At 42.8% G+C, this 23599-nt stretch overlaps 1 protein-coding gene across 1 annotated transcript in view; it reads left to right on the top strand.

Moving 5' to 3' along the window:
• The window catches only part of LOC125641321 (calcium-activated chloride channel regulator 1-like), a 32782-nt gene extending 10737 nt beyond the window's left edge, over nt 1–22045 (top strand). Inside the window, exons 7-14 of the mRNA XM_048861093.2 lie at nt 1668–1892; nt 4423–4600; nt 7871–7977; nt 13596–13826; nt 15331–15601; nt 17306–17470; nt 19270–19506; nt 21611–22045. Coding sequence (XP_048717050.2) covers nt 1668–1892; nt 4423–4600; nt 7871–7977; nt 13596–13826; nt 15331–15601; nt 17306–17470; nt 19270–19506; nt 21611–22005 — 1809 coding nt within the window. The 3' untranslated portion in view covers nt 22006–22045. The remainder of the gene's footprint in view (nt 1–1667; nt 1893–4422; nt 4601–7870; nt 7978–13595; nt 13827–15330; nt 15602–17305; nt 17471–19269; nt 19507–21610) is intronic.
• The last annotated feature ends 1554 nt before the right edge of the window (nt 22046–23599 follow it).

The raw sequence follows: 23599 nt of genomic DNA, 5'->3' as shown, positions 1-23599 counted from the left end.
TAATATAGCTTTATTTAAAAAAATATTTTGGGTCTTCAGTTCAACAATCAACACAACTCCACTGAGGAGTCAAATGATGATGTTTTGATAAAGTCTATTAGAAAAATCTTTGGCATATGGTATGGAATTTGCCAAGGATGGTGCATGGAATTTATATTCTCTCTCAGAAAGATAATTTATGAAGCTAACGCAGATTGAAAAGGTCTCTTAATATATTTGATGAAGATTTATAATAATGAATTCAACCAAAATGTACAGAAGGGTGATTAAAATAGCATCTGGCTACTTCTTTGGCCTACAGGGTACTATATAATGTTTTATATGATTTAAGTTTTGTGGTTCAGTATTTGTCAATATCAGATAAGGACTTCATTTAATTTATGACAAAGAAAGATATGGATAGCAAGTAAGTGGTGCATCTTGTGATGAACTACAGTTGAGCAGCATGGAATTCAGTGCTTTTGAAAGTAAAGCACTAAACACTGGCTGAAAACATGTACAGTGCAGATATACCCTGTGTAAGCTTCCCCTATATTGCTCTTCCTAACATGCCATACCAGTACAATTCTATTTCTGGGACTGATCTTTAGCAAAGATTGACAGTTTCCACAAATTATCTAGTGATGTTATGATGTGATAAATGTCTGTCATGCATGACACATGCTATGAAACCACCCAACTGGGGACTGAGAGGCCCAGGATGTAAATGTACCAACCTAGAGATAATACTGCAAAATCTGGATCACAAGTGAAATGAGTGTGGCGTTCTCTAATGATTATCTGTCCTCATCACACAATCAATATTTTTGACACAGCTGGCATTCCTTCCTCTGGAGAGATTTCAGATTGGAAGAGCAGCTGTGGAGGTACAGTAAACGAGCAGTCTGGAAAAGCTTTTGTAAACTAGTGCTATGAGTATTTTACTCTCATTAGCATCAAATTCACCCCAAAGCTATTAAGAGGCAAACTCGTTAACTAAGATGTGCACCTAGATTTCCAGAGATAAAAATACAGCAATTGTCCATCTCCTAACCTTAATATAGGAAAGGATGAGAATCCTTAAAAAGATCAAGAATAATGACAGCTAGTTTTAATAGAGAAAGAAAATCTTCCAAGGGTAAACTTTCTCAGCTGGTTTTCAGCAATCTGTTCAAATATTTACATTTAAAATAAATTCTTTCACTAAAATTAACAAATTTTCCAAGTGCCAGGTGCCTGTGAAATAGAGGGGCTATCCTAATGCATCGGTAGGTTGAGTGCTGTTCTCTGAGGCTGCAGCCATTTTACCTAAACAAATTATGTGACACAATCTGATTTGTGACCATGCGATCACATTATTAGAAAGCTGTTTGGCTCACACTGTTATATATCTCCTGGAGGTTTCAGTATGCAGATACTCTTTCATGATAGCCAGACATGGCACACATCTCCAGTGGTTTGGAAAGAATATGCCGGGGTGATATATGGGGTACTTTGGGGTACTCAGATATTGGAAAATTAGAAAACTACCCATATTTTCCATCCAAATCTCTCATCTACTCCATGTCAGGTACATTTCAATTTATTTGTACAAACTGAACAATATTAGTAATTGCTGTATTCTTGCTTTTTGCTGTCTCTTCTGAAAAGCCTTGAGCATTCTAAGAACGTCCTTTCTTCACCTGCAGAATAATCGCATTAATCGTCTCTACCAATCTGCGGAGATATTCCTACTACAGATTGTTGAAATGGGTTCCTGGGTTGGAATGACCACATTCCAATCCACAGCACAAATTAAAATTAATCTACAACAAATAGTTAGTGAGAATGTACGCCAGAATCTTATCAAACACCTGCCTACATCAGCTGATGGAGGAACTAACATCTGCGAAGGAGTACGCAAAGGATTTGAGGTGAAGGAGAACATTAGGGGGAATGTGTCCTGGAATGCAGTGACACTGAAATGGAATTAGGGATCTTGGTGGATATCCAGCTGAACATAAGCTTTGAGTGCAGTGATATAGCCAAGAGAGCTAATGTGATCCATTCCTAGGATGTATAAGGAGGAGAATAGTGAGTAGAAGTAGGGAGGTGATTTCACCTCTGTGTACAGCAGTACTGAGATCATTACTGGAATACTGGGACTGGTTCTGGTGTCCACATTCAGAAAGGATGTAGGGAAACTGGAAGGGGTTCAGAAGAGAGCCACAAGAACAACTAAAGGTTTAGAAAATGTGCTTTATAGTGAGAGACTTAGGAAGCTCAATCTGTTCAGTTCAACAAAAGCAAGATCAGGGCCTAAGAAATTAACAAGGCCCTGCCATGTTTATACTACAAAAAAAATTAAAACTGCATTGAAACAATCTTACAAGAATGCTTTGCAGGAATCTCAAGGCATTTTGCAGAAGATCAAAATCATATAAAGTCTTACAAGAAATTCCACATTTTGTTTATTTTAGCATTGGTTAGTTCACGGATGGCACTAAGCTGGGGGGAAAGAGGTAGATACAGTGGAGGGTAGGGATAGGGTCCAGAGTCACCTAGACAAATTGGAGGATTGGGCCAAAAGAAATCTGATGAGGTTCAACAAGGACAAGTGCAGAGTCCTGCACTTAGGAAGGAAGAATCCTTTGAACTGCTACAGGCTGGGGACCGACTGGCTTAGCAGCAGTTCTGCAGAAAAGGACCTGGAGATTATAGTGGACGAGAAGCTGGATATGAGTCAACAGTGTGCCCTTGTTGCCAAGAAGGCCAACAGCATATTGGCCGTGTTAGTAGGAGCATTGCCAGCAGATCGAGGGATGTGATTATTCCCCTCTATTCGGCACTGGTGAGTCCACACCTGGAGTATTGCGTCCAATTTTGGTCCCACCACTACAGAAGGGTTGTGGACAAATTGGAGAGAGTGCAGCGGAGGGCAATGAAAATGATTAGGGGGCTGGGACACATCACTTACGAGGAGAGACTGAGGGAACTGGGCTTATTTAGTCTGCAGAAGACAAGAGTGAGGGGAGATTTGATCGCAGCCTTCAACTACCTGAAGGGGGGTTCCAATTCTCAGTGGCAGCAGATGACAGAACAAGAAGCAATGGTCTCAAGTTGCAGTGGGGGAATTCTAGGTTGGATATTAGGAAAAACTATTTCACTAGGACAGTGGTGAAACACTGGAATGGGTTACCTAGAGAGGTGATAGAATCTCCATCCTTATAGGTTTTTAAGACCCAGCTTGACAAAGCCCTGACTGGGATGATTTAGTTTGAGTTAGTCCAGCTTTGAGCAGGGGATTGGACTAGATGACTTCATGAGGTCTCTTCCAACCCTAATCTTCTATCATTCTATGGTTTCAGCATGGTTTCATTCTGAAATGTGGTTAAATAAAAATGGAACCATCTAATGCTGTGATTTCTCAAGTCACTAACGAGAACAGAACTGTGTTCAAGGTAGCTTTCCATAGCCTTAAGGGACATGTTCAGGGCTTCTGGAAAATGCACTGTGGATATGCTGTCATTGGCAGCAGGACCTGGAGTGAGGGCACACATTACAACTTCTTGGAAGAGATGTAAGGAATATGCTACCCTTAGACACCTCTCCCCTGAACAAACCATCCTGCTCTGTACAAGCAGGATAATTCAGACACTTTCAATTCAGCCATTGCCACATAACACAATCTCCACTTGCAGCACAATTCACACTTGTAAGGAAAGGATCTTGCCTTACAACTGATAACCATTTCCCTTGACATAGACACTAGATGTGCTTGGGCAGCTAAAATTTACAAAGGGGTGGGCAAACTTTTTGGCCCGAGGGCCACATCGGGGTTGCAAAACTGTATGGAGGGCTGGGTAGGGAAGGCTATGCCCCCCCAAACAGCCTGGCCCCTGCCCCCTATCCGCCCCCTCCCACTTCCTGCCCCCTCAGAGCACCCCACCCATCCAACCCCCCCGCTCCCTGTCCCCTGACTGCCCCGACCCCTATCCACACCCCTGCCCCGTGACTGGCCCCCCGGGACTCCCACACCTTTCCAACCCCCCTTGTTCCCCGTCCCCTGACCGCCACCCCCAGAACCACTGCCCCATTCAACTGCCCCCTGACGGGCCCCCCAGGACTCCCACACCTATCCAACCGCCCCCTGTTCCCTGTCCCCTGACTGATCCCTGGAACCTCCCGCCCCGGCCCCCTTACCATGCCCCTCAGAGCAGCATGTCTGGCAGCCGCGTCGCCTGGCCAGAGCCAGACACGCTGCTGTGCTGCCCTGCAACAGCGCACAGCCCCACCACCCAGAGCGCTGCGGGGGAGAGGGGACAGCGAGGGAGGGGCCGGGGCTAGCCTCCCCGGCTGGGAGCTCAGGAGCCAGGCAGGACGGGCCCGCGGGCTGTAGTTTGCCCACCTCTGATTTACAACAAAGTCCTATTGCTAACACCTGATATTCTCTTTTCAATTCAGATGATTAAACAAAAATACACGAATCTCTATGGTTCTGAAATTGTACTGCTGACAGATGGAGAGGATACATGTATGAGCAATTGCCTTACGGAGGTAGAAAAGAGTGGCTCAATCATTCACACCATTGCTTTGGGGCCAAATGCTGCTCCAGAACTAGAACAATTTTCAGATGTGACAGGTGAGTAACTTTCTAAACTAACCCTTTTTTTGGCTTGCATACATGAAGCATGAAATGTAAAAGCAGAGTGAAAAGAAAAGGAGTACTTGTGGCACCTTAGAGACTAACCAATTTATTTGAGCATAAGCTTTTGTGAGCTACAGCTCACTTCATCGGATATGTTAGCTGTTACTCTAAAAACAGAGTGGTTTACAACTTCTAATATGAAAAGAAAGTAAACTTAGTCACCTAATTCCAGTCGTATTTACAGAATGCTTATTTTCACCTAAATAAACACAACAATATTGGGAGCAATTGTTTATCTTTACCTGTCCTCGCTTTAAAAAAACTGTAACCTGGTAACACCCTGCTAAATAGTGTTAGCGTGCTTTCCCTTCTCCCTCCCACTTCCCTGGTTCTTGTCACGCAGATAGCAAGCAGCAAAAGACCACAAGTCTGAAGTGCAGACAACGTGATGTTTATTGGGGTTAGTTTACAAGCAAGCATATTCTGAAGCACTTCACACCAGTCAGGCTTATCTCTATATGCCAATAGAGTCTGTTCCCCAGTGTCTCCCTTCCCAGTTCTGATGCCGCAGAGCGTTTACCCCATGTCCCCCTCCCCAGCTCTGACGCTGCAGTGCCTTACCTGTGTCCCTGTTCCCCATTCCCTGTTCCCATTCCCCTTGCCTTAGCAAGCATGATTCCAATTTCCCTTCCACTTCCTGTTTGACCCCAGTTTATATAGGGATATTCACAGCTATACCTTAACCAATCATTTTACTGAAATTTAACTAACCAATCCTAATATATTGTAATATAATTGTCTTGCCAATTATATCCCACTACCCTCTTTAACTTACACCTAGCAAAATTCATTATACAGCAGACAGAAACAATTAGAGAACCGGACAGATTAACAATAAAAAAAGTGGGGGCCATCAAGATAAAACAATACAGAAATGAGGGTTTCACAGCCACAACCATTAATAAGTGATTTATTGCCAGACAGGATGCTATCAAACTAAGTTTTCTTTAACCATCTTAAGATCTGTTTCTCTATCCGGTGGTGATGGGAACTATCAGCTCAGGATCGTCTTCCTAACAACCCAATACCACCTTATTTCAGTGTGACTGGTTTGGGATGTGAGGATGTGACTGTTTGCGTCCCAGTTTATGGCTGCCCCTGCTGCCTAGACAAAGGCCTTAGCTTAAGAACCAGGCCTCAGACTATCCTAGTGAGAGAAGGCCCATACACAGGCGGACTTGTGATTTTGATTCTTTAATTTTATACCTCTATAACTAGCTAAGTGATAAAAATACACCTAAGTTCTTAAAGTATAGGCCTTTGCAGGCAGGCCTGAATATCTATATTCTAACACTCCACCCCTTTCTTTTTCTTTTGGGAATCCTCCTGCCCAGGTATCCCTGGAAAAGCATAGGACATATGGCGACACTTCCTGATAGGGCCAGGCATCAAGGTGGAAGGTGTCGATGATCCATCTGTCCCACTACCCCTTGTGTGTTACAGTGCCCTGCACCTTCCCTTGTAGGGGCATACCACACCTATTCCAATTAGTGTTCCAGACTTCCCACTATAGTGGGCCCGAGAAGGTTGGGTCCAGGTTGTCTAGTACACTACTAGTTGTCTAGTCTACATTACTTATAAGTTATCATTAGTGGCATAGCAAGGTTTGATAATGATATTACTGCAGTGAAGGGTTCATGTAGCGTTCATGCACCTGGAAACAGTCAGGGCACACCCTGACTGTTGTGTAGGAGCAATGCACACATTGCTCTGTTCTATCCAAGGACATGGACCATGAAAACATGGACCATCTGGGAAGTCAAAATAAGGACATCAGCCGTGGGAAGCTTCCTCGGCCGAAGCTCCAGGCCTGAGAATAAAGATTGTAGTAGATAGAGGCTATTAAATAGGAATATTAATTAAAGTCATATTATTTTCTTTGTTGATGCCTTTTGCGGTCGGTTGGGGTATGTGATGCGCAGGGGGGATAGAAATAAAAGAGGTGGAAAAGCTGACAGGGGTGATCCCATCAGCAGACCAGCCTGCTTGCTTGCCTAAAGCCGTGTCCTGTCTTGTATTGAACCGCCACACTGCAGGATGTTTTTCTAAACAAAAAGATAAGCTCAGTGTTGAAATGATTAACATTGTATTTCTGTTGTTTACTTGGCAGTGGTGTGTAAACTTAATAGTGAAATAATTACCCCCTCACAAATCATCACAGCTGGAGGGCTCTAGCTGAGGAGTCTGTAACCAATGTCACTACACTAGTGATCAGGAGACTCAGTCAGCTCTGCTTTCAGTGGAAGCTGCACTGTTACTTTTAACTTCAGCCATTTTAAGGAAAGCCAGATGAGTGCTGGGTGATGCTGCAGTACAGGGCACCTACCAGTGGGAATTCCATGTGTTGATTTACAGTGTAAATTTACTCAAAATAGTGACTATGTATAAATTACATCTTCTTAGTCAGAGATGCTCCTTTTGTGTATTCAGAATCACATCTGCTTGCTTCAGGGACTTAAATAAGATTGTACTGCTTTTTACTCTTGTTAGCACTGTACAGCCAACATGGCTGTGGGAGAACAAGCTTTTCACAGAATCTTCAGTGCTAGTGATTGATGTGTGAGCCAGAAAGAACCCAGATGGTCTTTCAGAGCCCAGTCTCAGCGGGCAGGGCTCACCTGTTTGAAACAAATGCCAGATTTCCAAAGACACTGAGCACCAGAAATTCCCATTGGAGTTATGGGTGCTCAGCACATATGAAAGAGGCCCAAATGTTATACTGGTAAACTAAGCAGATTTGATCTGTGTCATTGAGAAGCAATAATCATGGAATGCTACAATGTTATTTTTACAGAGGCGTCTTTCAAAACGGAATTACACTTTACAAGTAGTGCATGGCTCAAAGTCCAGACTTACCAAGAACAGACTTTAAGTGAGTCAGCACAGTGTGCTGGATGAAGTGGTAGATGTGACCAAGCTAGGTGGAGTTAAAATGTGAACAGATGGGATCATTTCCCAGGTCAAACTAGCTTTTTGCAGGAACTGTTTTAGGTGGTATTAATTGTATTAATTGATTTGATTCCCCACCACCCAGTGGTTCCTCCCTGCATTGCCCCATGAATAGAGGATAATAAAGGAACAAGATTTAATTTATCAAATGAACACTGTGCTTATAGCAACAGCCAACTACCATAAGGCACATAACAAAGACCTACTGTTTTACAATAAATGACTATTCTGATTATTTTAACCATCACATTTCAGGAGGTTTAAAGTTTTATGCCACAGATACCGTTGATTCCAATGGCCTAATTGATGCATTCAGTGGAATTTCATCAGGAAGTGGAAATATTTCTGAACAGTCTATTCAGGTCTGAGATTCAAACCTTTGGTTTTTTTCACATTATTAATTAGTTACTGATCAATTAGAGTAATTTTAGTAGTCAGTAATCTTAACTATTGCACTGCCAGTGACTGATCTTAAAATTGAAGTATAAACTGATATTTGGAAATGACTGTGGGAATTTTTGTGGTCTGTTATATTAGCAATGAAATGAAACAGCCAGTGAAAGAAAGGAAATTAAAATTTCTCACGATTAGCTAATGCAAAAGGACTTATAGATAGAGGTAGGCAGAAATACCGCAGAACATTCAGCCACTCCTGTATGGAATGCTGTAAACAAGTCATTTTTGTCTTCCAGAGCATCTTACTTAATACTATTATCAATAAAGAGGAAAATACCCCAATTACTTCTCTTCTAAACAATAGATATCATTTTGATTCCCAGCTTTCCTGGCATTTTTCATGATCTATCTCAACTCAGCAACAATTTCTTCAAAATAATTGCGGCTAGTAGTACTGAGTTTTCTCCTCCTCCTATTTCTACCAGAGCTCTTGGGTTGTCCTATTTATAACTTAACAACTCAGCCTTCACTTTGTTAATGCTCAGCTATGGACCCAGTTTTGCACTTTATCTGAATCATTCGCAGCAGCTAACATAGAATTGGTCATGGACAACTTAGCTTGTCTGCAACTGTATACTGGTCTTGTTAAGAACATAAGAACGGCCATACTGGGTCAGACCAATGGTCCATCTAGCCCACTATCCTGTCTTCCAACAGCGGCTGGCCCCAGATGCTTCAGAGGGAATGAATAGAACAGGGCAGTTTATGAACTGATCCATCCCCTGTTGTCCAGGCCCAGCTTCTGGCAGTCAGAGGATCAGTGATACCCTCAGCATGGAGTTGCAACCCTACCCATCTTGGCAAGTAGCCATTGATGGACCTATCCTCCATGAATTTATCTAATTCTTTTTGCAAAAATAAAAGGAGTACTTGTGGCACCTTAGAGCCTAACCAATTTATTCATCTGATGAAGTGAGCTGTAGCTCATGAAAGCTTATGCTCAAATAAATTGGTCAGTCTCTAAGGTGCCACAAGTACTCCTTTTCTTTTTGCAAATACAGACTAACACGGCTGTTACTCTGAACCCTAATTATTTTTGGCACCTACTTATAATTTTGGCCTTCACCACATTCCCTGGCAACAGGTTCCACAGACTGACTGTATGTTTTGTGAAGAAGTACTTCCTTAGGTTTGTTTTAAACCTGCTGAATATTAATTTCATTTGGTGGCACCTGGTTCTTGTGTTATCTGAAGGGGTAACTAACACTTCCTTATGCACTTACTACACACTGTGATGGGTCCTCTTACCACAAGGTACACCTCCTCCTGGCCATTCTGGGGATTAGCTCCTTCCAGGTGCTGTGCCCTCCTCTGGCCATCTCTCCACCCATCATCCTCTCTCACCCTGAGGCCCCTCTCGCTCCAGGAGCTGCAGATTCCTCTTTGTGAGTTGGCCCTCCAGCCAGGTCACTATGCTCCTTTTCCAGGGTATCAAAGTCTTTCAGGGCAAACTGTCCCAGGCACTCTGCTATCCACTGCTGGGTCTGTGTCACTTCCCCAGTGGCTGGTAGGGATTCCTCAGTCCCATCCACTACTCCTGGTTCCAACTCAGGGACCCTCTGGTCAGCAGCCGAGGTCTGCTCTATCCTATACCTTGTTGCTTTTCCCCTGAGCCTTTCTTACCTTTCTGGCTCCATCTCCTGTTCTCTGGGTTTGCCAGCTCAAGCTCCCTCCTCCCAGGGAGTAACTGCAGATTACACTCTATAGTCCCAAACACACCTCCCTTCACCCAGGGAGTGACTGCAGACTACTTCTCTGCAGCCCCTTCCCCCCCCATTGCTCTCAGCTACTGGGCTTTGTACAGGCCCCTCCTGATCCTGTGCAGCTGAGCTTCCCTCTTATCTCTTGACTGTTTACTTTGCTTAAGAGCCTTTGGTGAGGAACCTTGTCAAACATAGGCACAGGAATTAAGGGTGTGGGGGGTGCTACAGCACCCACATGTTTTACATGGGGCTCAGCTCCCAGACCTGCACCCAGGGTCCCAGCTGCCGGCTCCACACCTGGAGCTCCACACCTGCCCCCAGCTGTGGCCCCAGCCTTGGCCCCCTTACCCTGTGCAAGTCCCTCCCTCCCAGAGCCACGGCCCTGCTCCCGGCCCCAGCTCTAGGATTGAGGTGTGCGGGGTGCCAGGTGGGGTAAGGGATGAGGTAAAAAGTTTGGGGGGCACTGCTTTACAGTTTTCTGGCTTTCAGCACCCCTACTGTAAAAAGTGTTTCAGAACCATTATTGTCAAAGGCTTTCTAAAAGTCCATGTACGCTATTGTAACAGGGGGCTTGGAGGGCCAAGCAGCCTAGTGATTGGAGTGCTTGACTTCTGGTCCCTGCTTGGTTGAGGTGCCTCAGTCTTTAAAACAGGGAGGGAGGGGTAGGGAGACCCAAGCTCTCCCACTCCATGGGATCCCAGTTCAGGGCCCTGTGTATGTCAACCCCTGAGAAGGGGATTTCCCAGCAAGGAGTCTACATCCACTGCCCTGGGCTACTTCCTACCGCTTCCCCTTCAGTTTGGGATGTGACCCCTATAGTCCAAGTTCCTGTGGTGTCTTGTCTCTGTTAGTGCCCTTTCATGGTCCCTGGGCAGCATCCTGTTGCAGCCTGGTCCCTCCAGGCAGGGCAACCATAAGTTTGGTGGGATCAGACTCCCACAAGGTACCTGTTATTTTGTAGGCCGGGTGTTCCTAAGCCTCTTCCACAGTCTCCTTTGGCCAGGGAGACCGTCCTTGTTTTGTAGTGGCTGCCCTGGCTTGCAGACTGGTGATCCTTCCCCTCAGGTAGGGAGACAGCTAGATCCTGCCTCTTCACCAGTCAGCCGGAACAGAGCCAGGCTCCCTCCTTTTATCTTTCCTCCAGGCCTGGTAGTGTCTGTCAGTATAATTGGGTGAGGCTAGCTGGGCCCAAAATGATCTCTTTAACCCCTTCCATGATAGCAGGCAGTTTCTCTGCTTCATCACAACTATATCCACTGGATCACTCTTATCCACATGCTTACTGAAACCCTCAAAGAATTCTAATAGATGTGTGAGGCATGGATTTCTCTTTCCAAAAACCATTTTGACTCTTCCTCAACATATCATGTTCATCCGTATGTCTGATAATTCTGTTCTTTATTATTGTTTCAATCAGTTTCCCTGGTACTGAAGTTAGGCTTACTGGCCAGGATCACCTCTGGAGCCTTTTTAAAAAGATTGGCTTTACATTAGCCAACCTCCAGTCAACTGATACAGAGACTGATTTAAGCAATAAGTTACATACCACAGTTAGGCCTGGTCTATACTTGGGGTGGGAGTGGGGAGGGATTGAGCTAAGTTACACAACTTCAGCTATGTGCATAACGTAGCTGAAGTCGGCGTACTTAGATCTACTTACCACGGTGTCTTCACTGCGGTAGGTCAACTGCTGATGCTCCCCCGTTGACTCTGCCTATGCTTCTTGCTCCAGTGGAGTACTGGAGTCGACGGGAGAGTGCTCGGCAGTCGATTTATCGCGTCTTCACTAGATGCGATAAATCGACCCCCGCTGGATCGATCTCTCCAGAGGTAAGTGTAGACATGCCCCTAGTAGTCCTGCAATTTTATGTATGAGTTACTTCAGAATTCTTGGGTGAATACCATCTAGTCCTGGTGAGTTATTACTGTTCAATTTATCTATTTGTTCCAAAACCTCCACTGGCATCTCAATATGGGACAGTTCCTCAGATTTGTCACTTAAAAAGCGTTGGTCAGGTGTGGGAATCTCCCTCACATCCACTGCAGTGAGTGAAGACCAATGCTAAGAATTCATTTAGCATCACCACAACAGCCTTGTCATCCTTGAGTGCTCCTTTAGCACCTTGATCATCCAGTGGATCTTTTGTCTCTTTTGCTAATTGTTCTTTAAATTCTTTTGTGGCCTAATTAAACTTTTATACTTGAGTTGCCAGAGTTTGTTCCTTTCTATTTTCCTTAGTGGGATTTGACTTCCAGTTTTTAAAACTTGTCTTTTTGACTCTAACCACATCTATTTACTCTGCTTTACTGTTTAATGATGGTGGCATTGTTTTGGTCCTCTTCCTGTTTTGTTTTCTTATTGGGGGGTATACAGATAGTTTGAGCCTCTGTTATGTGTTTTTTAAAAGTTTCCATGCGGTTTGAAGGCATTTCACTCTTGTGACTGTTCCTTTTAATTTACGTTTAACTAGCCTCCTCATTTTTTGTAGTTCCCCTTTTTGAAGTTAAATGATGCTGTGATGGATTTCTTTGGTACTTTCCCCCTACTAGGATATTAAATTTAATTACATTATTAGTGCTATTACCATACGGTTCACCTGTATTCACCTCTTGGACCAGGTCCTGTGTGCCAGTTAGGACTAAATTAAGAAATGAATCTCCCCTTCTGGGTTCCTGGACTAGGTGCTCCAAAAATTAGTGTCTAGAAATTATATCTGTATCCCATCCTGAGATGACATGTTTCCAGTCCATATGGAGATAGTTGAAATCCCCATTATTATTAGATTTTCTGTTTTGTAGCTCCACTATCACATCTATTCAAGAGAAAGAAAGCAAAATGTTTCTTTATTTTCTGGGATTTTACCACACTTCCTAAGCATTTATACAAATCTCATCCCTATAGTATCATCTTAGCACCTAACTCTCAAATGTCTGTTCAAGTGACCTTTGCAATTGCGTTCCAGTATCTAGTTTCCCATTTTTTATCCTAAACAGAAAAATATTTTATTAAAAGGTACTTTTCTAATTGTAGTTTTTGTAATTCATAAAACAGGAGAGAGCAAATCTACTTGCAGCCTGGTACTCCAGGGGGCCACTATAAAACTCCTATTGGTAGCTCATCTGTTAATTCTACTGGCCCACATAATCACTGTGCAACATCAGTGTTGGTAAAGGAAATCTTGTTTCTCTCCTTGCTGTGTTTTATTATTTCTGTCTGTCTCTCTCATTGCTTTTCTGTTGTCTCTACCTGTGGTTGTATCGCTCTTTCATTGTGCGGTCTTTCTGGAAGCAGGCGGACAAGCTGCAGAGGAAATGTAGCACTGATCTCCTGCACAGAAGTGATTTCATAGCGAGGTGGATAGACCACACATAGAAGTGGAAGGAGACGCTTGGTTACTATATTTTCACGTTCTTAAGCAATTGTACTCTGCAAATGGGCATTAAAAAAATGTGCTCAGGGCTTCATCATTCCACTCCCTTCAATGGCTAATCCATGTGGCCCTCACTCTCCTGCTAGTTCCCCATGTGTGGAGGCACAGTGGCAGGAAGCTTCTGTCTCCTTTGCACAACCCTCAGCTCTGCACAGAACAGCAGAGACCTGCTCAGGGGGGTGCCAACAGGCCTGTGACAGCATTAATGCTCCTCTATCCCCTCTTCCAGCAGTGGGCCAGTTGTCCACCAGCCAGTCGAGGTGCCCTCTGAATAGACAAAATATTGATTTGTTCTTCCCTTTAAGAGGAAAATGAATCACTCTGAAATTACTGGTATTTTAAGTGTTTATCTGCTAACGAGCCATAAAACATATTTTGTTTGTCTAACAGCTTGAAAGTACAGCTCGGAGTGTCGCAGTTAAGCAGTGGATGAATGGTACAGTGACTGTAGATAGCACTGTGGGAAATGACACCTTCTTTGTAGTTACATGGGATGGAATCACATCTCCACTAGACATTTTACTGAGGGACCCCAAAGGAAAAGAATATAGAACGTCAGACTTCACAGTTAGTGTTCTAAACCTCCGAACAGCTCGACTGAATATAGCAGGCACTGCAGAGGTAAAGACTAAACTCTTTTATTATCCAAACATGTTAACATTTTCATAGATTAAAATGCACCTTCTCTTTTTAGAAGTTAAACACAACTCCATAATGGACCCATTATCCTTGGGGCAACTTCATTGACTTGCAATGGAAGTTGGGTAACGAAACTGTCATTTGTGCTCCTCCAAATTTATTATTATGCACTATACGCATCCCAAGTATACAAGATTCCCAAACAAAACACTGAATTCAGGAGAAGTTAAGGTTATTCCTTGGGGGATTCTGTGTATCTGCGGATGCACAGAATTCCTCTGTCTTGCATAATTTTGTATTTTCTGAAATTTTCTGCATAAAAAACGTTTTGCCTAAGATGAGCTGCAGTTCTGCCTCTTTCCCACCAGCGGCCTCTGGTGGGCATAAGGAAGAACGGCAGCACTCCTTAAGCAAAATGTATTTTATGCAGGAAAATACAAAATTCTATGCCCAATGCTGCAGAATTCCCGCTGGAGTAGAAGTTCATCCCAGCACCCTGCCCATGGAGCCAGGTTAGGACAGAGTGGGGCATATAGGGCTGCTGGGGGTCACAGACAGGGGATCAGAATGGCTAGTGGGAGGGGGGACAGACTGGGGCATGGGCTCACAAGCTAGTGGGTTACAGCATTGAGCCTGAGGATGGGGGAAGGAGGCTGCAGAGACCCATTGGGTGGGGGGGGGGGTGCGGGAACAGGGGCAGATGAGCCTGACTGAATGGGAAAGGCTTGGGGTCAGCCAGGGTCTGCATGGGGGAGGCTTCCCAATTACCTAGCAATTCCTCCCCCCGCCCCCACCGAGAAAAAACTTCTCCGACCCAACTCCTTCCACGTTCACTCCTAGGCTAGCTCCTCCGTTGCCTCTGCCACAAGCCTTTGCACTGCTTCTGACAGGTGCAGGAAATACAGTTCTGTATTGTAATTTAAATGAATTACACAAAGTTCTGTATTAATATGCCTAGTAAGGAATCCATTTGTAAAAAAAAAAATTACCAGAATCTTTCTTTTTTGGTCTGTATTGTTACAGGCATACTTGCTGACAGATATTTTAAAATAAATTACCAAAATAATTGAAACTGGCATGATTCTATTGTGTTATTTTGAAAAAATATTCAGAATTTTGCAGAATTTTCAAATATTGGGTGCAGAATTTTTATTTTTTTGGCACAGAATTCCCCCAGGAGTAGAGTGTGCATATCAACAACATAAGGATTCAAATCCTTCCAAGAATGTGATCATTCTCAAACATCCACCGCTAAAACTGAGAAAATTCAGAAATAGGTTAAATTTAAAAGAAACCAAACATTTGAGACCACGAAGAATCATGAGTAAGGTACCCAAATCACCTTAAGTGTGGTCCTGTAGTAATACCCTAACTGCCCTTTGTGCCTCTCCCCTGAACTAAGATAATAATTAGCTAAGGGAAACACAAAGCTGCCCTTAGACTAATGAAGTCTTATATTTTTATACTTCATATATTTGATTTGCAGGTGGGAGATTGGTATTACTGGATTCAAAATAACCACACAGATTCTCAAGTCATATCAATGATAGTAACGTCTCGAGCAGCATCTTTGGCTGTGCCTCCAGTGACTGTGAAAGCCCACATGAATAAGGATACAAACAACTTCCCTAATCCAATGGTGATTTATGCAGAAGTTAGTCAAGGATTTTTGCCTGTTCTTGGTGCAACCGTGATGGCCACTGTTGAACCACAGACTGGATCTGCAATGGATCTCAAACTCCTTGATGATGGTTCAGGTAATCTTATTACAGGTTTCTGTTCCAGGGGTTTGGAGGTTGGAGTGCTGGTTGGAATACTTGACTTCCTGCCCCCTGCTTCTGTGGTTGAGGTGCCTCAGTCTTTAAGGCACGGCCCTCTGTAAGTCAATCCCTGAGTAGGGGACATCCCAGCACAAAGTCTACGTCCACAGCCCTGGGCTACTTCCTTCTCCTTCCCCTTCAGTTTGGGGCATGGCCCCTTTAGTCCAAGTTCCTGTGGTGGCTTGTCTCTAGTAGCACCCTCCTGTGGACCCTGGGCAGCATCCTGCTGCAGTCCCTGATCTGCAGTCCCAGATCATTCTAGGCAGGGCAGACATAAGTTTAGTGGGGTGAGGACCCCCACAAGGTGTCTGAGCTTTGTTCCCCTGGGTTCCTCTTAGGCCCCGTGCTCCTAGGCCTCTTTCTCCAGCTCCCTTGGCCAGGAAGACAGTACTTGGCTTCTGGTGGCTGCCTCAGCTGGCAGCCTAGTGACCCTTCCCTCAGGTAAGAAGGCAGCGAGTTCCTGTTTCTTCACTAGTCAGCTCCGAACAGAGCCAGGCTCCCTCCTTTTCTCTCCCTTTCAGACCTGACATTGGCTGCAGGTATAACAGGGCAGGGCGAGCTGGGCCGAAAGGCTCTCTTTAACCCCTTCCATGCTGCTGGGTGGTTTCTCATCTTCACCACAGTTTCCTTACATTTTGTCTAGAAAAATTTCTACAATCCCCATTTTGTGGTATGTGTTTTAGAATCTGCCTCTGGATGCTACTTCCAAGCTTACCACTAAGGGTTCAGACACGGCTATGCCATGAGCACAGACTAAGGGGCAGCAAGTGAGAGGAGACTGTGACTCTGGTCAGGATGGGAGTAAACTGCACTGGGTCTAAAGTGGTGCAGCATGTGTGCCCTGACATGCTGGCACAGCTACACTGTTGGGTGTGTTGGGAAGGAGGAGAGAGAAACTGCGTCAAGAAGGAGGGTGTGTAGTGGCTGTGCAGAGCTTTCTTCCTTTCCTGTGCTGTTACCCCTGATGCAAATAGCCAGCACAGGGACAGAAGGGGGTCTTGTGGGCCTGATTCAGCCATACTCACTGTTTGAACTTAGGTATATTTTACTTACTTGTGTGCCCTCCAGAGGGGATGCAGGAGGCAGAACAGGAGAGTGAGAGTCTGTTTCTATAGCTTGGCACATGCTATATAGGCAGTAGAGCTATGTTAAAAACTTCTCCTTCAAAAGGATGAGTTACATAGATTATTATTCTCCTTTTCAAATGCTACTGTGCCTACAGAGGAGATGTGATCAATCTCCAACTTCTCCATTCTCTGAACCACGTAGTACAGGCTGCAGGCTCTCTCCTCCCCACAACCCTACATTCCACCATTGCTGCAATCTCAAAGAGTTTTAGTCTGCACATCACCAAGAAGGGCTCCACAAACCAGAGAACTACAGAGAATTACTAAGTCGTTTAGAACTAGTACACTAGTGGCTATTATTGAAAATAACAGTAAATACACAGCTACATGTTTTAATGCTACATTGTTATCTCCAGTTAAATATTTAATGAGCTTATGTCATCACAATGGGACCAATCCTGTTTTCACCTAGGTCCATATCAAAACTCTTCAATAGAAGCAAGAGTAGGCTTGACAGCAACAAATGTCCTTGCTTAACAAAAGGTACTTTGTTTGGATATATTTGTATGTCAAGGTGCTGATATTACCAAGAATGATGGAATTTATTCAAAGTACTTTACATCTTTCAAGGGAAATGGTAGATACAACTTAAAAGTGCGTGTCCAAGGGAAAGATAAGACTGTCAGACTTGGCCGCAGGCAGAGTCGAGCCTTGTATATACCAGGCTATATAGAAAACGGTAAGGAACATTCATGAAGTAGAAAACACTCTGTGTGTGTGTGTGTGTGTGTGTGTGTGTGTGTGTGTGTGTGTGTGTGTAAAATAAAGGTGAACGGGAGATAGTGTGTGTGTGTTTGTGTGTGTGTGTGTAAAATAAAGGTGAACGGGAGATAATTTAGCTACACAAAAATGCTTTTTTAACTATAACGTTTATTATATGCATCTTTCAGTTTCAAAGTTATGAAAGTTTAAAGTTATCAGTTTAATGCATCCACATTTTTTCTGTTCTTCTGTTGGGTTTTCTGGACACATTGTTCAGGACTCTTTCCATTAGGCATGTGTGTGCTAAAGTTTCTCAGTTCTAGAAACCAAAGGTATGAATGCTGCTATTAAGATTGTACTGCTTAAGCCTTATCAATCAATGAAGCCTCAGTTAATGATACTTTAACAGTGAGTCTGTTACAAGTGTGGTGTGACTTAGTATATTTTTTCCTCTTTCCCTTATTTTTGCATTTCTGTTTTGACCTAAAATCCCCAGGGAAATTAAGTGAAAAAAATACAATTAATTCATCATTAAATATATAGCTTTATTCTGAAGTGTCTTTGTAAAATTAGTATTGTCGAATTCTACACTTTTGTCTCAATCACTCCAGAACAAATTTGTGCTAGTTAGAGGTTGGCAACACGGCTGTTCTAACTCCCAGCCCTGCAGACTCAGCCTAGTTGTGAGTCTGTCAATATCAAGTTGTGTTCTTTCTGGTTTGTGCATTGTCTCCATAATCTGAAGGCCAAATGCCATGCTCACTTACATCTATACAACACTATGGCCATCAGTGGGATTGTGCAGGTGTAACTGGGGACATACTTTGAAGAGAATAGTTGAACAGTTGGCCATGCAAATGGAACTTGGTTTGGGGGAAAATAGAAACTGATTTTTTGTCATTTAATCTGATTCTGGGTACACAGAGTGGCAGCTCTACTGTGTAAGGACCACTCTCTAAGGCTGAGCTGTAAGGCACCCAAAAACCTCAGGAAGTTCCAACAGTTAAGATTTGTACCTCACTGTTCACTTGGCTACCTTGCACAAAGTAGGATTTCCTATTCCAGTTTTCCTTTTTAAATATAAACCTTCATGTTATTTTGCCAGTACCAAAAAGACCCAGACAAATTGTGCAACATGACCGTAAAAAATGTGGTAATAGAAAACTTCGGTTTTGGAATTTCTTGACTTTTGAGTGCCTGACTTCTCAACCTTAATGGTGGATTAATATTAGTTTTTGCATTTCATATCCTCTTTCTCTCTCTCTCTCTCGCATACGCACACACAGACAGAATTTTCTGTATTTCTAGAAACTTAGAATATACAGAATTTAAAAAGTCTGCATAAAAATGTGTCCAACTTAGACCCAGAAAAGTAAGGAAATGCCTACAAGGTTGTAATTCTGCAGCAATGCCTCGGAAGAGATGGGTGGAAGCTACCTTATCACAACCACTTCCCACTGACACCTGCTCAATACCTTAAACACCCTACCTGATAATAGGCACTGTTGCTACTTTCAACTGCCCTTGAAATCTGTTTTGCTTTTGGGGTCTGCCTTAGTTTTGTGCAAGGATGCAGGTTCCTGAAGTTCACTTTGTTTTCTGTCTGAGCTGCACTAATATTTGCACTATGTTTGCATAAGACAAAGAAAAAAGTAGATTAAAAATGAGATTAAGATTAAGAATAAGAGAAGGAATGCTAGATAAAAAGAAAGTGTGTTATGATTTAGAGTTTTGTAATGTTCAAATAACATTAGCAATTTTTTTCTTTTGGGGCAGGTGAAATCAAAATGAATGCCCCGAGGCCTGAAGTTAGTGATGATGAAATTCAAGCGAAGCTAGGAAGTTTCAACAGAGTTGCATCAGGAGGTTCTTTTGTAGTGGAGAAAGTTCCTTCAAGAGGAACTACAGATGTGTTCCCACCCTGTAAAATTATTGACCTGGAGGCTCAGTATGAAGAAAATAAAATTCACTTGTCTTGGACAGCTCCCGGGAATGACTTTGATGTGGGACAAGGTAAATTGGAAGTTTTGTTTTAGTCATCTGGAAGTGATCCATTTTTATCAGTTATCTGAAATTACATACTATGCCAAGCAGAGGACAAAAGCTACGTCTTTGCCATCTGCAAAATTTCACCATCACTATGGCCTGGCCTCCACTAGATTTTCTCTCTAGATTTCCTAGTGTAGATCAGGCCTCAGGGTAACCAATAAATTACCTGATCAATATGCTTTTCATGTTAGTCCCCCTTAATCCTTCAAAAACTATTTGAGAAACATGTAATATTCCCTAACTCTGAGACATTTACAGCAGAAATGCAAAACTTTTATACCAACCAGCCAATGCTAGCTTAAAAAGGCAAACAAATTAAATAAAAAACACACTCACCAGTGACTCTTCCAAGGCTTCGCCCCTGTCTACACTGCACTATACATAAATCAGGGGACCCAGTTACACCATGGACAGTCCAAGGCTTTAGTCCATTTATGGCACACAGCTAGGTCTCCTCTATAATACACATTTTAAGTATGTTGTAACCAGGTCCCGTGATTCTGTTATGTTACAGTGTGCACATCAGCACAAGCCACAGAGAGGTTGAGATAGACAACCTGCAGTCACACAGAGAGCAGCTTCAGATTAACATTTTTACATATGCCTACGGCTTTTGGCAACCAGCTCATCAGGGAACAAACCAAAAACTCCATTAAACCCCCAAAGCACTGGCCTAGGTTCTGATATGTGGCTACTTTGCACTACTCATCTGGCTCAAAACAGCCTTATAGCTAGAGTAGCCAGCAATGGAAGAATAACCTCAGTTAGAAGGATTACTCCTGGGAGAATTCTGTGCATCTGCGAACGCATGGAATTCCTCTGTCTCACATACTTTTGAATTTTCCCACATAAAAAACATTTTGCCTAAGAAGAACAGGAGTACTTGTGGCACCTTAGAGACTAACAAATTTATTAGAGCATAAGCTTAGTCTCTTAGTCTCTAAGGTGCCACAAGTACTCCTGTTCTTTTTGCGGATACAGACTAACACGGCTGCTACTCTGAAACCTGTCATTTTGCCTCAGAAGTGCTGCAGTTCCATGTCATGCCCACTAGAGGCCACTGTGGCACCAAAACGGCCTGCTGCATTTATGCTGGCTGTTCTGGCACCACAGCAGCCTCTAGTGGACACAAGGAAGAAATGCAGCACTTCTGAGGCAAAATGTATTTTATGCAGGAAAACACAAAATTCTATGCCCAGTGCTGCAGAATTCCCCCAGGTGTAGAAGTTCATCCCAGCACCCTGCCCATGGAGCCAGGTTAGGACAGAGTGGGGCATACAGGGCTGCTGGGGCGTGGGGGGTCAGAGACGGGTTCAGAATGGCTAGTGGGGGGGACAGACCTGGGCATGGGCTCAGGAGCTAGTGGGGTGACAGTGTTGGGACTGCAGAGGGGGAAAGGGGGCTACAGAGACCCATGGGGATGGGGCGAGGGGGTGCGGAAACGGGGCAGATGAGCCTGACTGAATGGGAGAGGCTAGGGTTCAGCCAGGGACTGTATGGAGGAGGCTTTCCAACTTTCTAGCAATCCTACTCCCCCCGACCCCACCCCAAAAAAAAAACTTCTCCCACTCAACTCCCTCCATGTTCACTCCTAGGCGTCTTCCTTTTCCCTCAGCTCCTCTGGTGCCCCTGACTCCCCCAAGCCTTTACACTGCTTCTGCCAGGTGCAGGAAATACAGTTCTGTATTGTAATTTAAATGAATTACACAAAGTTCTGTATTCATATGTTGAGTAAGGAATCTATTGTCAAAAAAAAATTACCAGAATCTTTCTTTTTTGGTCTGTATTGTTACAGACATACTTGCTGACAGACATTTTAAAATAAATTACCAAAATAACTGAAACTGGCATGATTATATTGTGTTACTTTGACAAATAAAATATGCAGAATTTTGCAGACTTTTCAAATATTGCGTGCAGAATTTTTAATTTTTTGGTGCAGAATTCCCCCAAGGAGTAGTTAATAAAAATACAAAATTGTTCTACAAATCCTGTGCTATCCTTGCATTTACAGATAGGGTAATACACATACTAACACATTCTTACCTGAATATGTTTCTTTTTCCAGCTGAAAGATACAAAATAAAAATGAGTGAAAGTCTTCTGGACCTAAGAAACATCTTTGAGAATGCTACTTCTGTGAATACCTCTAGTCTGGTACCTAACCCTGCAGGCACCAAAGAATCATTTCAGTTTAAACCAGAAAATTTCACAATAGAAAATGGCACCATAATATATTTTGCAATATGTGCCATTGATAATGCTTCCCTGACCTCAGAGGTGTCTAATATAGCACAAGCAGCTCTGTTTCTTCCTCCAAAGGAATCCTCGTCTTCTAGTGTTCCTGGTGATAAAGGTATTAATGTTTTAACCATAGTGTTAATAATAGCTGGGTGTGTAGCAGCTGTATTAATAGCTGTAAGTACAGCTGTTTGCATTTTGCACAAGAAAAATAGAAGGTGAGGCTCTGAGATCAGAATGTAATAGAACTAATTGTAAGATGAAAGCTCAGTAGGAATCTATCCTAATTTGTTCTGTTTGTGATTTTTAAAATACATAAGGGAAGACTTAAATAATTTGTTAATACATTTGAAAATTAAGTGAATTGACTTTAAAATAAATGTGCATTTATGTGTATTTCTGTTCTGCTTTCAATGAGTTTATGCTATGTTACAGTACATGTATATAGACAAAATACTGATTTTAAAAGCATGTACTCAGTAGAGTAAGACACGAGTATAAATGACAATCTAGATTATAATTTAATTCTAATCTTGCAAGATTTTTGCAATTTTAGGTATTCTGTGCTTTATTTTTAAAAAGTAGCAAAAACTGTGTCTTTCTATTTTTTTTTCCAGTTGCTTAGCTATCAGGAACATGAGATTTTATTAAAAATGTGATAGATACATACCTTTCACATCCTTTCAGTTACATACAGTGAGTAGGAAATAAAAATACATACCTCTGTTGGCCCTGAGCCTGCAAATGCTTAAGTACATGCACAACTCTACTCATGGGAGGAGAGTTATGCAGGTATTTAAATATTATCAGGATCAGGGCCATACAGTATCCACAAATGAGCATATGGAAAACACTTTCTTCCTGATATAATCACCAGTCACACATGCAACCTTCCGACTCTAAACTATTAACGAAAGAACAAAAGCAAAATAGTAGAAGAGAAGACAATACATGCCAAATTAGCAGGAATGCCACCTATCACAGCATATGATAGAAGCAACTGCATGCGGCATCAAGGAGGAAAAGCTATTCAGCAGATGGTTTTTCACTCACCTTTTCCATATCCTGCAAGCCCAACTTGCAACATCATGCTGTGTGATATGACATTCCAGAAATGGGAAAGGATCATCCATTCTATGCATAATGAAAATATCTATAGTTACATTAGATGGGGTGAAATTATTTTATAAGGGACATAAACCCTCATGCTTCAGGTCATCAGCTCATCACTAACAGGGTCTAGGGAGGACCTTTTCCATTTGGTAAATTATTCCATAATTGTCCATGTGACACACCGTGTACCCTTATGTTCACCACTTTTACAAAACTATGATAAATCTTATACAAACTGTGCCTTGTGAGGTATCATTTGAAAACTCATAATTCGCTGATCATTATCGTTCTTGTAAAATATGTGTGGCAAAAGGCAAACTGAAGCCTCAGCAATGTGTCAACACAATCAAATGGACTATCAATGGGGTAAGTGTCCATTCTTTGGCAGGAAGAAGGGTGGGAGTAAGAACTTTACATCTTGGCAATGGCACAGCTGGGGGTTCCCATGTAAACTGACTGGCTTCACCTGAACCCCAGATGAAGATGATTCTCAAAGAGGAGGAAAAGATATAAAAATGAGGAACAGAGGCCCTAAATCACCTCTCTCCCCTCATGGCATCAACAACAGTTGAAAGACAAAAGAAGCATCATTGAATTGGGGGAGTGGTCCTGGCTGAAAGAATCCAGCCAGAATGCTGTAAGCATATGGTGAGAGAAACCTTTTGTTTTAAATTCATTTAGTTTAACTTAGGTATTAATTTTA

This window comes from Caretta caretta, chromosome 8, assembly GCF_965140235.1.
Source record: "Caretta caretta isolate rCarCar2 chromosome 8, rCarCar1.hap1, whole genome shotgun sequence".
Lineage (NCBI taxonomy): Eukaryota > Metazoa > Chordata > Testudines > Cheloniidae > Caretta > Caretta caretta.
This window is presented reverse-complemented; position numbering and strand designations above follow the sequence as displayed.